We start from the raw sequence: 16,730 nt of genomic DNA, 5'->3' as shown, positions 1-16,730 counted from the left end.
CTCCTCAAATTCAGTCGCTTGGGAAAGGATAATGACATTCCTGGATGTACCTGATAGGTGAGAAGGATTACCAAAAAGAAGCAATACAGAAATCATTCATGGAGGGACTCATAACTTAAATCTGTATTTCATTTTAATAAGTTTTATAGTGTTCAGTCCTGTTAAAGTGTCCTGAGTCTGGCAGATGCTATTTAAAAACAATGACAGTGGTGTTTGTAAAGTATACAGAGAGTTTAGAAGACAGAGCAGCAACTTTTTCCACACTGATCATCAGTAATCGGCACCATAAAATATTAGCTGCAAAAGGCATGTTGATAAGCTTGGTCTATCAAAAATAAGGCATTAGTAAATGGAGAAATTCTTACGAAAAACAAGGTACTTCAGAAGGACCCTTTGAGTGAGGTTTTGAAAGAATGACTGACAACAATTTAATTGTGAAAGACACAGAATATTAAGGCATAACAGAGTAAACTAAAATAAAGTTTGATATCAATAGTCATCTCTGGCAAACAAAATTGGGAATCTCTTAGATAAAACATGGCTTAGGCTGATTTAAGACGGGGCTGAAAGCGATGCTTCTTTATGCCACCTTCTCAGCACCGTACTTCCTGTAGTGGAAAAGACTCTTGGAGTCCACATTGCGAGATTTCTGCACAGCTTCAGCGAAAAGTTTGGTCACCTGCAAATGTAATGTAAGGACCTTAGTGACCCACATGACATAAAAGTAACTGTTCATGTAGCAGGAATGAAAAGGCAGGGTTGCTGTTCCCAGAATGAAAAGAACAGAAATTTTAATTAAAAAATCCTGTATCTCAGAACTCACCAGGAATAAGCTTATTTCTCCACCCCACGACCCTCTAATGGGGATTAAAACCGATCGGGGGAAAAAAATGATGATGTTCAGAAAGTGAATGAGTCTCAAAGAACAGTTCTCCCTGTGATAAAAGCAGCGGGTTATGTCCAAGTGAAAAGGAACATACATCATGCAATCGTCTTCTGTGAATTGGACAAGTTGCTTGTATGGCATCTGGATCTTCAATTCTCATTAACCTGTTGCTTTTGTACGGTGGCTTTTATTTAGAAACAATGGGATACAAGTTTGTATCTTCATTCTATGATAGCATAACTTTTTTATTTCAAGGATAATTGTCTGAGTAATGAGACAGCCATGGCTATCAATGGCTTTGATAATCTCAGTTGCTTGATCACCAATTGTCCTACCATGTCAGCACCATTATTTTAGATTCTATTTTAAAATTCCTCTCTATTCAGAATGCTAAGAGGGGAAAGAGAGGTTTGCATTTATTAAAAAGTACTCTTAAGAGAGGCACAGAAATAATAGCCCAATGGAGTTTGTATCTGAGAAAAAAAAAAAAAAAAGCACATACCTGGAAATTAGTGAGGAGAGCAATTCCACTGTCAACAGCTGTCCTCCGAATCACATAATTATCATGGACAAACTTCGTATTATTATTGGGGAGGTTAATCACTAGGTCAATGCTCCCATCTCTCATCAACCTGGAAGAAGAAAATAGAAAGTTGCAGTTGACTGTGTATATTTTGTAATTAGTTTTAAAAATACTAACATAAATCACCCTTTTAGCCATTCAGATCAAGTCCATACTGAGTTCACTGCCACCTGCTCTCCTCCATTCCTAACTAGATTTTCAGATTACACTCATTTGGGGATTATAATTTGTTTTAATTGTATTCTTGAAAGCATTCTGGGGAAAGTCTGACTAATAGAATGGAAACTTTTGTTTTCTCTTTAAAATGCTATCTATCCATAGAAAGAATTGGTAATTTGATAGGTATTTACTTATTTCACAAGGAGGTGATTCCTCCAGCACTGGAGGCCATTCCACCCCCACACGCCCTACCCCACATTAACTGTACTTCATTGCCAGCTTCTCAGCAGGTGGGGTGAGAATGCAAGTCACCTGATTTTGAGTTAAACTATTTCTTTTGCTGGGCTGCTACACACACTAGGAGACATTTAAATGTCAAAGATCGTGATGTTGTGCTCATTATTGGTTTGCAAAGCCCTAAGCAAGGGACTTATAGCATACCTGGGAGCCTGCTAAGGTCTGAACACAATGCCATTCTTTTATTAATTTGTTATTGATTTACATATTGACTTCTTAAGAGCCCTAAAAAAAATAGTACATGGATAGAATTTGGAGCCCTGGTGTCGTACTGGTTAAGAGCTCAGTTGCTAACCAAAAAGGCTGGCAGTTTGAATCCACCAGCTGCTCCTGGGAAACCCTATGGGGCAGTTCTACTATGTCCAATAGGGTCACTAGGAGTTGGAATCGACTCATTAGCCATTCAGTAGACTGTAATATACTGGAGCAACTGAGGATTCTCTCCTAGTTACAATATACCTATGCCTAAGGCATAATGCCCTGGTGGTGCGGTGGTTAAGAACTTGGCTGCTCACCAAAAGGTCAGCATTCAAATCCACCAGCTGCTGGAAACTTTATGGGGCAGTTCTACTTCTGTCCTGTAGGGTTGCTATGAGTCGGAGTTGATGGCAACGAGTTTGTTTTTTTTGGTTTTAAGGTATAATAAGGAGCCCTGGTAGCGCAGTGGTTAAAGCAATTGACAGCTAACCAAAAGGTCAGTGGCTCGAAACCACCAGTGGCTCCATGGGAGAAAGATGTGGCAGTCTGCTTCCATAGAGATTTATAGCCTTGGAAACTCTCTGTGTTGCTATGAATCAGAATTGATTCAATGGCAGTGGTTTTTTTTTTTTTTTTTGGTCTAAGGCATAACAAATATGATTAAAAAATGGCAAATCAGGAAATCCAATGAATAAAATTATCATACTGCTACTATAGTCTGCTGCATGTACCATGTGCTCATAGAATTGACTCGTTGATGTACAACCTCAGTGAAATGCAGCTGATAAATCTTGGACTTGATAAACACATACATGTGCTATATGTTTAACATGAAATATGAAGTACTACGTTACATTCTCACGCCTTCACTGAGATCCTGGTGTCCACCAAGGAAAGCATACTTACTAGGCAGTATTTTGAAAGATGTTACATATCACCATGTGCACATGGGCCTGGTGTGTTCTATAGTGGTGGGAAAGTGTACAAGAGTGAAATTTTACTCAAATCTACAAAAATGTATTCATTGTAAATTGCTTAACTAAGGGGACTCTAAAAAGACTTGCACTAAGGTGAACTATTCATATCATACTTGTTTCTAAAGTTAATCCTCTGCCTATTTTGTTATCTCAGAAAACAATCAACCCAGTTCTTACTTTCTGATGGAAGAGAGGCTGGGGTTCTGTCCTTCCTGAGATGGCCAAGCCACTGGAGTGGCAGGAACATTGTTGGCATTGAGCCAGTCTGACGTGGCTTCTGTGGCGAATAGCTGCATTTAAAATGGAAAAACCCGGTTAATTTTTCATGGAATGAAGAAGTCTGCTGGGACATATACGCCATTTAAACAAAGAGGAAGAAGCTGGTAAATATGAGAAGTAATAGGGTGGTGTGAGTAGAGACTTGGACTCAGAATCCAGAGGCATAGGTACTTTAAATATTTTCAAAATATTTGCAGTGAGGGAAAATCTCAGAACCTTGATTGTAACTGCTTTTGTAGAGAAGAAAATATTGAATTATTTATGGTTAAGAATTCACTGTTACCAGGGCAACAAAGACTCCCAGCCACAGGGCTACCGTCAGCCTTGGGAATACATAATTTTGCTTGACTGAACCAGGCTTTGTGTGGAGAGATTCATTGCAAAGAAGTTTTGCCTGTCACTGTACCAGCTGGAAACTACAACCTCATATGGAAACAGAAAAAGGAAAAAGGAAAAATATATAGAAATGCATTGGAACTTTGTCACAATTCTGCTTGAATAAACTTTCTAAGTTTTTAGTAGGCAACTTCTATTTAGTTTGTGGTAATTTTTGTTAAAACTTAAAACTAGTCTTTCTACTTATTTTATTCCATTTAAGTTTTGAACCTACTGAGCTGGTTATGCCTTTCAGGTGAAAGGACACATTTAGAGCTATTTCTTTCCCTAAGATTCTTCAGTATTCCATTTGTTGTTGTTCATTCGTTTGTTTTGTTTTCTTCTTTTGTTTGTTTTGGACAGATTTAAATGCTGAGAGGAAACAGCTTAGAAGAAAAACATATACCTTGTAACCTTCATTGTGTAATTGTTCAGCCACACCAAGGAATTTTGCACGGAAGGATTGCTGAAAAGTAATTTAACAAAATTTATTTAGTCATGATAAATGTAGTCATGCACAATCTTTATTTAGTCATACACAATACAGTATTCCTTCATACCATTGTAAAAGGCAATGTCAGGTGTTGTCGACTGCTTTATATTCAATGACAAGTTTTATCCTCCTATAGTGAGTATGAGTTCTTAGTTATTTTCCAGTATAGATGCTATTCCACTCACATTACCTTGACCTCTAATTACATAGTCTTAATCTTCACCCTGTCCCCAAATTCCTTCACTCCCTATTTAGTACACTTAGTCTTTGTCTGACACATGGGGTCACCACGAGTCAGAATTGACTCAACAGCAACTAACAACAGTCTTTGTCTACAAGTTCAGACCCACCCAGGTTCTGCACATTTCCTTTTCCTAATCAGGGGGAATTTAAAGACACCTAGTTAGGAGCTCACCATCAAGTCAGCCTTGCTAGCTGTTCAACCCGCTCTAATTGCTGGGTTCTAACTTTGTACTGCCCTTCAATAACTAAGCCTAGTAGGTCATATGCAAGTCCCTGTAATAAGTTAATATTTGGAACTCAATTTTCCATTTACTGTAAGACATAAGTGTTATGGTTACAAGAATGGTTTCTGAAGCCACTAAGTTGCATTTCCAATTCTGCCTTTAAAACTCACTAGTTTTGTGTACTTAGAAAATTTAACATCTTTGAACCTCAGTTTTCTTCATTTTTAAAACAGTGATGAAAATAATAGTAGTATCTACTTCTTGGGGCTCTAAAACTTATTAAACTATGTGACCTTGCACGAGTTATTTAACCTCTTTCTATGTTATGGTTGCCTCATCTGTTAATGCTATATCACAGCATCGTTGTATTATGAGCTAATTCGTAAGTAAGCACTATTTAAGTGATAGTACAATAACTTAGCACAGCTACTGGCCCATTAATGGTTCCCGATAAATATTTACTATTATAATTAAAATAATTGATTTTCTGTCTCCCAGAGTCTAGATTCCTGCCTCTGAACCAAGAGCCTGGGTTCCTCTACCAACTCTCACACAACACAAACCACTTTCCTGCTCATATGTATGCATTTTACTTCTGGCCAGGCTTCCCTAATGTTCCATCTCACTGTTCAGATATTTTCTTGTAGCCCATTGCTGTGACCTTTCTAGGTCCCCAACTGGACCCATCTGGTTGGCAGGTCCTGCCTGCCCTGGACTCCTGCCCATTGCCATCTGGGTTCCTCGGTTCTGAATATACCTCTTGTGACCAAGAGCCAGTATTGCAAGACAGTAGTCAGGACAGAAAGAAAACAAAACTAACCGACCCATCCAAAAATGAAACTCCTGACCTCGACCTGATTAATGTGAATGTTTGGAAAACTGAGCTAAAAGAATGTAAAGTCATACACAGTTAAAAACATATCTATTCTTCTTTAAATGGGAACATTTTTGCTATTTTTCTTTGTAAACAGTTTGCAAATAGATGGTATAATTTGGATATTTTGGTAAATGTTTTGTAATCTTTCTATTTAGAAACCATGTAAGTGACCGTGGGAAAAAAAATCATGGATAATATCATCTTTCAGAGTCAGAAACTAAGAAATTGTAGTAACAAAACATATCTAGATCTTTGCACAATTGTGATCATGTTTAGCCCAATAAATACCCCCTAATATTTACTTGCAGAACTTCTGAGAACAGATCTAAATCCTAGGAAAAGACCTCAAAGACTATGTTCAAATATAAAATTCTTTCAGATTCTGACCCTCTGAATCCCAGTACTGCAGTTTTATGAGATGAAACTATTGGCAAATAGAAAAGAGAAATGCAACTGGATGAGTCTCAGCTAAGGAAGGCTTAGGAGTTATTCATGGCAGTCTTTTAGTACATGAATTGCAACCATGTCCAGGATAGTAGCTTTCCATTCCTGTTTAGCTCCAAACAGGAAGAAAATGAACTTAGATGCAAGAAACTCATGGCTAGTCATAAAAAATAAAATAAAATAAAACTCAGAGACTAACTGTTAGTGACATTAGGACAATTTAATGATGTATGTGGCAGTTTCTTTAAGAATAGGCCAGGCAGATGAATAGGACAATCATTTGTTCAAGTTTGATTTTGCTTGGAAAGCAAGGAGCTGAATTAAACAGCATAATAGGTTTTCTTCATGTTTTAAAGTGCCTGGAAATCTTGTAAATATACCTGATATATACAAAATAAACTACAGAATTTTGTTAAATTCCTCTTATATGAAATAATACATTGTGACCTACTGGTAAACACAGACCAGACTTAAGTAAGCACAACAGTAGGATTCTGAATATAGAGAAGGTATCCAATAAGCACTCATTAATTAATTGATACATTAATCACATACTGAACTAACTATTCTCAATCGCTTAAACTTTCCTCTAGCACAAATTCACTGATAATATATAATCATTGGTAACATAACTTTTAACCAGGTTTCTAAAATAATACCATTTTACAAGTACAGTGGTTCTCAAAGGGTGGGCCCTGGACCAATAACAGTATCAGCATCCCCTGGAAACTTGTTAAACATATAAATTTGGGGGTCCCACACCCCATCAACTGAAGTAGGAAGTGTGGGAATGAGGCTCAGCAATCTGTGTTTTAATAAATCTTCCAGTTGATTCTGATGGGCATTCAAGTTTAGGAATAGGAGGGAAGAGAAGATGGGGGAGCATCCTTCATTCATTTTGTAATTTGAGGTTTAGATGCATTAATCTTGGCCAAAATCACAATGCCACATATGCACATGAAATCTAGACAATGAATAAGGAAGTCTAAAGAAGAACTGATGCTTTTGAATTATGGTGTTGGCAAAGAATACTGAATATACCATGGAATGCTAGAAGAACGAACAAATCTGTCTTGGAAGAGGTACAGCCAGAATGTTCCTTAGAAGCGAGGATGGTGAGACATCGTCTCACGTACTTTGGACATGTTATCAGGAGGGACCAGTCCCTGGAGAAGGACACAGAGGGTCAGTGAAAAAGAGGAGGACCCTCAACGAGATAGATTGACAAGTGGCTGCAGCAACGGACTCAAACATAGCAATGATTGTGAGGATGGTGCAGGACCAGACAGTATTTTGTTCTGTTGTACATATAGGGTCACTATGAATTGGAGCCTACTGGACAGCACTTAACAACAACAACAAAGTCACAATGAAAAATGTTGAGGGGGGAGTAGTAGAGTGGAACTGTTTTCTTTACCATTTTAACATAAAATAAGTTAGCAAGTCCTCTGAGACCTGTAGACACCAGTCAGAACCTCATTACAGAGCTGTTTCAGTGCTGTCCCCCAAGTGGAAAAGATAAATATCCGACATGACAGTGTTGGCAGTTCCCAGCCAAGGCACCACTCTGCCTTCTGGTCTGTGGTGTTGGCTTTCATAGCCACATTATAAAGTTCTATCAAACATGTATTGAACACTTGTGACATATAAAACAGCCTCTCTATAAAAAGAAATTACAGCTGTCAGCTTGATTCTGAGTAGCCTCAGATTTAAAAGCTGATTGAAAATACCTGTGTAAGAAATCATTTGTTACGAAAGGTGAAAATTACAAGCTGATTTATTTTCTAGGAAATGTTTATAATGAAGACAGTCATTTCAAAAAGAAAAATATATATATTCCTCCAATTATCATTTTCACATTAATACAACTTCTGGTGGCGAGAAAGAAAGCCAGGTTAAGACTGTGTGATGCATGCGAACTCTTCTGGGACATCTAGATTGACAACTCTGTGGCTGTTCCTAATGATTCAGTATTGAAGATAAAAGGTTATTCATGTCACTTGGAGTTGTCTTTTTCAAATAAAATGCTTTGCTTTGTGTTTCCGAGCAATGCTGACACGCAGATATCAGGATGGTGCTCACCACTCCACAAGCATCACTGAATAGCCCAATCAGAGGAGAAAAAACAGCGAGAGCTCTTGATCTACTCTAGAGTAAATCATTTATTGTTAGAGGGTGTTCCAGAACACTTCAAAACAAGGCAGATTGCCTACTCACAGCAACTAAAAATAAGTCCTGATGGGATAAAAGGTGGCTGGAAATATTGCAAAAAAATCAAAGATGATTTTGTTTCCATATAAACCTGCATTATGCTTCTTATATTAGGATCTATGCCCTGGTATATGGAAAGCCTCTTGGTAGAGACACAGTGCATGCAATAGTTAGCTTGACAAGGATCCTTTTGCAAAATCTAAATCTTGTTTATTTTTTCTAAGCCCTACTTAACAGATAAGAAATAATACATGAAGGAATAATGGAGCAAATTAACTACAACAGCACTGGCTTTCAGGGCTCTTCAGTGAGTGAAAACAGCATTCCAAAACCCAAACCCGTTGCTGTCAAGTCAATTCCGACTCATAGCGACCCAATAGGACAGAGCAGAACTGCCCCATAGGGCTTCAGAGGCTATAATCTTTATGGAAGCAGACTGCCACATCTTTCTCCCTTGGAGCTGGTGGGTTCCTACCACCGACCTTTTGGTTAGCAGCCCAGTGCTTAACCACTGCGCCACTAGGGCTCCTGAAGTCTACATAGCATCTTACTAAATGAATGAATGTTTAAGAAATCTAAATGCAATTGTAGACTTTTTTCTCTTAGAACAGCATTACACAATTCACCTTCAATTAGGTGCCCTTCATGGTATTTAGTGGCCCCAACCCCCACTGGTATGTAGATAGTACAATTTTATGTCCATTTCAGTTCTGATTTTATATATTCCAATGAGTTTCTATGAATTCTTCTGACCAAGGGTGGGTTACGTGAAATAAAATGATTTTAAAAAGTGCAGTGTATCCTGAAACATGGAACAGTGAACATTTTGTCTACAATTGCTGTGAAGCTTGGGTAAAAAGTTGAGATTAGATTTGGTCCCACTCTAACTAAGAAGATGTCCAGCGAGTTTTGTAGTTATTAGCTCTGTAGTTAGTATATTCTGTTCTATTGTCAGTTTTATTAAAAGACTAGGCATTTTTTAGTTACCGAGAATGAAAGTCCTCTATAAAGTAATGAAGAGACTATATACATTAACTGTTGGTGACAGAAGCCATTGCTTGCCTTCCGTATAAAGTTGGTAAAAAAAAATGATTCTCATCTGTTTTGAAAGGTTTAGAGTCCTGCTGATCAATTTCGGCCAAAGTGAAAATATTTTGTTTACATTTAACATAGACTTATGTTAAATATCATTTTTATAAAATATTTCTGTAAATATACCTTATTTTGTAATTAAAATACATTTTTTTAAAAATCCCCTAACATCGTATACTCATACAAAGGGAGGAGGTTCTTTGTAATAACTCATGTAGCTGCTAGAACGTGATTTCTGTAAAAAAGAAAGCATCAGTAGGTAGAACTTCAATGGGCAGAACCACATTGCTCTTTAGAGTTTAAGAAAACACCACACTTTTTCCACTCACCAAGCAAACTTCTTTTCATTGGTGCCAAAATCTCACAAATATTTCATAGGGATCAAATTAATTTTTGCTTCACATTCCCCTGAAGCATGGAATCAAACAAGGCACAATTTTATACATCACTGCCTTCTTAAACTGGTATTTGAAAATGTTAGCCCTATTATGATTAGCTGTGAAGACGAGGACTAAGGGCATGGTCTCCTCTGAATGCCCCCAGGCCTCATGTTAAACTTTAAGCCATAACTGAAGTTGGACAAATACACTCATACCACACTTGGGACCTAATAATAGTTAAAACCCATTTATAATGTGATAAGTCTCTCATACGGCGTGATTTGTCTCTAAACTGCCATTAAGCTTCGCAATTGTAAGTCATTTTGTTAGCTTCTGCTCTAACTGTTCACCATTGTCCGTCCGGCATCTTTATGAAGTAAAATCCCAAGTTATTCTCTGCAGAAACTTCTCGAAAGCCACTACCCATTCAGTCTCCAGAGTCTAATTTGCTGATATTAAGACACCCTAATGAGAAGGTATCCATAATAATCACCCACTGGCTTGAGAATACCTAGTACTGTTTAAATTATATTTTTATTGATTTTTCTATAACCATGCAGGGTTTGAGCTTATTAAAAGCACAGCAGGGGTGTTATATAAGGCCATTCATTGTTTTTATAGGACCCAAGAATTACTAATCTCAAATGAAAGTGGATGACCAGTTGGGAAGCATCTAGTATTTTTTCAGGAAAATTATAAACAGAAATTTGTACACTCTTAAAATAATTATTCCAAGGAGTAATAGAAGTTTCCTGGCTACCATTTTTCCCTGAGATTTACATTCAACTTGTAATAATAAACTAATAATGCTTTTTTTCATTTTATAAAGATAGTATTTTATAATTATCTCACCCTGCTTTGTCCTGGAAGACTTACCAACTAATTAAACTTCAAGAATCTCCATTATATACAGTGGGATATACTGAATTTCTTATACCCATTAAATCACTGCCCTTCAGGAATTTTCCATTATTTGTAGAATGTCAGATTGAGAAAAATTCTAAAATAATGCCATGTCTTCTTCAATTTTGAATCCTTGGCATTTAGTAGAAATTGAACTTTGAAGGAATGAATTAACAGATTAAAAGAAGGAGCAGAAGTCAAGAGGAGACAGATATGACTTCAGCTTGGGACATGATGGGTTTAAGACATCCAGATGGAGGTAACAAGCAGATTGCTGGAAACATGGGAGCTTAAGGATAAAGACTTAGAGGTGATGACTATAGATAGGATAGTGGATACTGTAGACATAGATGAGTAGGCAAGGGGAAAAGTCAAGACAGAGCAAGAGGGAGAGACCAAATCTTATGGAAAGCTTATATCCAGGGACTAAGGAGGAAGACCTAACACCAAAATATGTAGTAAAGTCAACAGGAATAGAAGAGATTCCTTTTATGTACCCTGAATTCTTTTCAGAACAAATGCCGCTTTCACTAGAGACTTTTTCTTTTTGTCTGTCTTTCTTTCTGATTTTTTGTATTAGTTGCTACAATGGAAGAAAGGCAAGAATCAGGGACTAGAGAACAAATATCCATTCTATCTAAAAGTTGCTGTTTTCTTCAGTGGAACTTAAAACAAGCATCCCCCCTTCTTTACCACAATTAACATCCCTCCCTGCAGCCATCCATGTGTGCACACACAGACACACACACAACCACACACCACTTACCTGGATTCCAATCAGGATGCCTTTCTTGGGTATCTTAAACCCTGTGGAAAGCATTGCCTTCAGGAAGGCTGTATGAATACCTTCACCAAAGCACGCTACCTGTTTAGGAATAAATGAAAAAATAAAATAAAATGAAGCAAATAATAGTAACCACCTTTTCCTCAAAAAAATATAAGCAGAAAGCACTTTACCCACAGACTCCTTTCCTAGATTTTATTGATGTTGCCCAAAGACCATGCAATCTGCAACCAGGGATTAAAAGGCTGGCTAGGGCAGATATATCTTATGTTTTTAATTAAGCATAATGAATGAATAAGCAATTCTTTCTCTACCCAACAACACTCCATGGAGCAACATAACTGGATTCTACTGTGAGTTATTTGGATACAAATCAGAGCTTCTGGTCCATAATGTTGTGAGTTACCAAATGTTAATATGACTTAATGTTTAAATAACAGTATATGTTCTGAACTCTATGCAGCAGTGCATGAATACACGGTCAGAAACAGGAATGCGTTTTTAAGTGTTGATAGATCAGTCAGGAGCCATTTCATTCAGCTTATGAGAAACACTTCTGAGAAATTTAATAATTCCATGAAAATCTCAAAGAACTTTTTAAAAAATAATTTTCATAAAATGAACCAAAATACCCTGCTACTAGTGCTGAATATCACTGCTATATGTAAAAAACAAACCATATAAGCGAGAGTATACAGCATAATGGTAGGGTATACAGAAATGTCAGAGGGTAAATGTGCTACAATATAACTGCAAGTCAAATGGTTTCCATAACTACAGAACAAGTGGTTTCTATCTGAACATGATGGGAGTAGGCTCTTCCATGTACATCATCATTTGGCACAGGTACAGATCCACCATTAGAGTAAATAACGTTGATGACTAAAATACAGTTTTTAAGCGAAGGACTCCCTTACTTGAAAGGAAAGTTCTCATTATCATGACCTTCAGTCAACCAGCAACACAGACTGCTTTTCACCTTTACACTGAGCATTTTAATCAGTCAAGGACTGGCCAACTAACTAAAGTAATGTCGACCTAAGTTAACAGGACCCAAATTCTACTGAGAGATACTGGGCAATCCCATCATAAGTGCAAATACAACACATAAGAGGTTTCACTCATTTTCTTGGGAAAAAAATTGAAAATACTCTAATATTCCATTAAAAATTAGGACAACCACTGCCACCTTATCACTAGGAAAATAAAACGGATTTTACTTGGATCAACAGTCAAAAGAGATTCAATCCCAGAACAAGCCATTTGGACTCTGACAATAACTCTTTGAAGCACAGCTGGAATTTCATTAAGGTGGAATTATGATTCTGATTTCAGTTATGAAACAGATCTTGTAACATCACACTTTATGACACTTGGGAATGTGACTTTTTTTTAGCAGACTAAGTATTTTTCTTTGTATTTTAAAACCGATACAACACAGAAGGAAGTGAATTTCTAAATCCCTCATATTTTCATATCTCAACAACTCCAATAACGTACATCTGGGAGCAGAATGGACATGAGCCCTAAAAACAGATTTGCCACACTAGAGGAAACAGCAGAGATCTCTCCCTGCTCTGAACTCTCTACTGACTGAAAACAGTTGTAGTAACCATGGAATCAAGATAGACTTGAAGAGCGCCTCCTTAAGCAGACAGAAAAAGTGACATAGTGCCATCATATTCAAGTTAGATTTTCCCACCTATGTTATTAAAAGAAGCAGCAAGAGGCTAAGAGGAAGTAATTATCAGTCCAAATACAAACAGGTTAGCCATTTATTCCTCACTGCTTGCCTTCCTGTCTCACTTGACTTCTCATCACAGATCTTGCTTGTAACCAGGCAACCATATAAAATATCACGTATTTGTTGCAATTAAATAGTTTCCCTTTTCAGGTTTTCTTTCATACCAAGAGGAAACTCTGATGCCTTACAGTTTGATGTTGCCACTCCAATGTGCACTGATGGGAATCGGAAGGTTGTATCTAGTAAGTCTGTCAAGGGCTAGGTGATTCATAAAATGTCCTGACACTGACATGTAGAGAACTTTCCAGAATCTGACGGCTCTCTACAAGAAATATATTTCACATTCTTAAAGAAATCTTCAGCTGACAGTGGCTAAGCACTCGGCTGCTAACTAAAATGTCGATGGTTCGAACCTACTAGCCGCTCAGGGGGAGAAAGATGTAGCAGTCTGCTTCCATAAGGATTTACAGCCTTGGAAAACCTATGGGGCAGTTCTACTCCATCCTATAAGGTCGCTACGAGTCAGAATCGACTGGACAACAGTGGGTTTGGTTTTTGGTTTTTTTATTTCAGCTGAGACAGTCTCAAAAAAGTGAAGAAGGACATCCAGTGGCCTGTCCCCTTACAGTTTTTAGATAATCCCCAGGAGGTTAAGGTTGCTTTGCAAGTCGTCCTGGGATTTTGTATGTATCTGCAGATTCCACAATATTTAGATTCGTGATCTTCCTAATGCTATCATTCTACATTTTACTAGTAAAAATACAATGATCTAATCTCATGGTAGCAAAGAGCGTGAAAGGGGAGGGGAGGGAAGTTGATGCAAAAAGACTGGAGAATCCTAACAGAAAATCAGAGACCCAGAAGGTATTTATTTAGATATCTGGATAAATATTTGAAAGATTTTGTCCGTTTGTAATATGTAAATGAATTAGGAACACAAGTATTATATTGATATGTTGAAATATAAGTAGGTGAGAAGACAGACACCGGTCCAAAACAGTGAAGGATTTTCTTCTAGTTCAAAATCCTTAAGACATTTGAGATTTATTCTAATAGCAGAAGAGGTTTGTGTTCCCCTTACTACTTATTTACTTTGCTATGTTTAGATCATAAACCCATATATTTCACAATAGATTTAATGAAAGAGTTCATGGATCATTAACTAGTTACCTCTCCAGTGGAAGCCATCTCACACCGCAGAATGGGGTCAGCATCCCTCAATCGGGGCCAGGAAAACATAGGAGCCTGTCAGAAATAACAGAGAGGAAAATCATGTGAGAGAAAGGTATAAAAGGAATACAAGTGGATAAAAACATTTAGTGAATCATCTCTCACAGGACTCATTTAGGCGATGGTAGACAAGTAAAAAATCTCCTCAGTCCAGGTATCTGACTTAGAAAAATAGCTTTAAAATGCTGTTCCAAGAATTTCTTGAGTTCTTGGCCAAAACCTTGGGTTAAGTAATCACAAATTATTTCTGTAAATAAGGCCCCTGTGACCAGTGTAGGCCAGTATTTCTAATCTGGCCTACACATATTCTTGCTGGAATGATTTCAAAGTCCATTGGGCACTGGTCTTCCAAAACACAGAGTTCAAACTTTTTTTTTTTTTTCATGGTAGGCTTTGAAACACTCCTCTTCTTGTTCTGATCATTTGAACTTGCAATAAGCCACCTTGCCAGAAATAGCTGTCTGTAAATTGACTTCTGAGATTAAACTGTTGTTGACACCTCTGAAAAAGCTTGAAAAACATTCTGCTTGGAAACATCTTTGCCAAGAACTTTCATATGAACTGGAACATATGAGTGCTTCCTTTTCATTTATTTTACTAGTGCAGTTCACTAGAAACCAATTTCTCACTTCTTGTACATATCCATTTATCTAGTCTAGACTATTCTTAATTTGACTCTGGCACCCTTTGGAATTATCATGGGAATTCTGGCTTGGAATCATTTCACTGGTTCATCTTAATTATTACATATTCCTGCACCCCAGCTTTCCTATACCTCCATCTGTTGATATCCATCCTCCTCACTAAAGTTGTATTAGGATTTGCTGTGAATAAGTAATTTGAAAAAAAATTCAAGATTTACATACAACAATAACTAAGGAAGCTGGAAAATACAGTTCATTCTGGAAAACACATATCTATCCATCAATATTGTTCTTAGTTATAACTTGTTTCATACATATATATGTATACATATCATATATACACATATAAAGAGAAATAAAAACATAGTTTTCTGTGTATATGGATAAAGAAAAATAAATTTAAAAATTCATATGTAGACTCTCAAGTCGAAAAATATATTTCAGGGCCTACACTTATTGGTCTCAAACAAATAAACTAAAAAAACTCTCTACACATATTCCCACCGAAAGCTTCAACAGCTTATGTTTTTGCCATAGTCTCCAGGAATAAAATGCCACCACCCTCCAACATAAAATGTGACATTCCATCCCAATGCATTATAAATTCTAAGATACCCTAAATTATTAACTGAAAGAAGGTGAGTAAATATTTTTTGATTTATAGTGTCCACTTATAACTTCTACCATAAAAGTCAGAAGTCAGTGTCTCAGCTGTAACACAATTATAGTTGAGATCACTAGAACATAAGCAATGGAAACCTTCTGAAGTCATCCACCAGACCAAACTCACTGCCCTCAAGTCGATTCTGACTCATAGTGAACCTGCAGGACAGGGTAGAACTGCCCCATAGGGTTTCTAAGACTGTAAATCTTTACAGAAACAGACTGCCACATCTTTATCCCATGGAGTGGCTGGTGGGTTTGAACCATGCTGACCTTTCAGTTAGCAGCTAAGCATTTAACCACTGCGCCATCAAGCCTCCTTTTGAAGTCATCCAGGATATGTAAATGTCACATAAATATATAATAATACTTCATTTTGTCTTTCATCTAAGAAATTCAAATATATTTATGTAATATCTCATTTATCTTCATGCCTGTCCAGTGAAGTAGTTAAAGGACATAGTTTTAAATACTCTGTGTACAGGCATACTGAGGCAGCTAAAGGAACACAATGGCTTTACTATTACAGTATTTTTTTTTACAAAATGTATTAAAATTATTGGACAAACAGTAGATTTTCCTAATCACTCTTCCTAAAGGTGCCCTCAGTTCCATCACCGTCCAACTACCACTGTGAACTACAATTGCTATCGTAAGTTTTCAAGTGGAAAAATTGTGCCACTACAGGAAATAGAAACAAGCAAAGGTGGCCAGGGTGATAAGAATTCAACCAACACCACACGGTGACCACTTTTAGGAGGGTCATGCATTCCTGAAGACTTGGCACAGTTCAAAAGAGGCATAAATCAAGCCTTACCCTAACAAAGTAGGCCTAACAAACTAAACTGGCTCCATCGTGTGTCAATTGCATAAACATAGCTTAATTCACTCAGCCAGCCAGTTTTTATTTATTTAGTTAGTTAGTTAGTTAGTTAGTTATTGTACTTCATGTGAAGGCTTACAGAACAAATAGTTTCTCGTGAAACAGTAGTACACATATTGCTTTATGACATTGGTTAACAACCCCACAACATGTCAACCCTC

The 16,730-nt window shown here is 37.2% G+C and overlaps 1 protein-coding gene across 1 annotated transcript in view; it reads right to left on the bottom strand.

The window, feature by feature from the left end:
- Positions 1 to 410: 410 nt before the first annotated feature.
- The window catches only part of CPS1 (carbamoyl-phosphate synthase 1), a 135,537-nt gene continuing 119,217 nt past the window's right edge, over positions 411 to 16,730 (bottom strand). Inside the window, exons 33-38 of the mRNA XM_004376281.2 lie at positions 14,320 to 14,394; positions 11,388 to 11,486; positions 4,161 to 4,220; positions 3,278 to 3,390; positions 1,389 to 1,518; positions 411 to 679 (exon numbers count right to left, since the gene is read on the bottom strand). Coding sequence (XP_004376338.1) covers positions 581 to 679; positions 1,389 to 1,518; positions 3,278 to 3,390; positions 4,161 to 4,220; positions 11,388 to 11,486; positions 14,320 to 14,394 — 576 coding nt within the window. The 3' untranslated portion in view covers positions 411 to 580. The remainder of the gene's footprint in view (positions 680 to 1,388; positions 1,519 to 3,277; positions 3,391 to 4,160; positions 4,221 to 11,387; positions 11,487 to 14,319; positions 14,395 to 16,730) is intronic.

The sequence above is a fragment of the Trichechus manatus genome, unplaced genomic scaffold (assembly GCF_000243295.1).
Source record: "Trichechus manatus latirostris isolate Lorelei unplaced genomic scaffold, TriManLat1.0 scaffold00041, whole genome shotgun sequence".
NCBI classification, from domain to species: domain Eukaryota; kingdom Metazoa; phylum Chordata; class Mammalia; order Sirenia; family Trichechidae; genus Trichechus; species Trichechus manatus.
The sequence above is the reverse complement of the archived record's forward strand: the minus strand, read 5'-3'. Positions and strand labels throughout refer to the sequence as shown.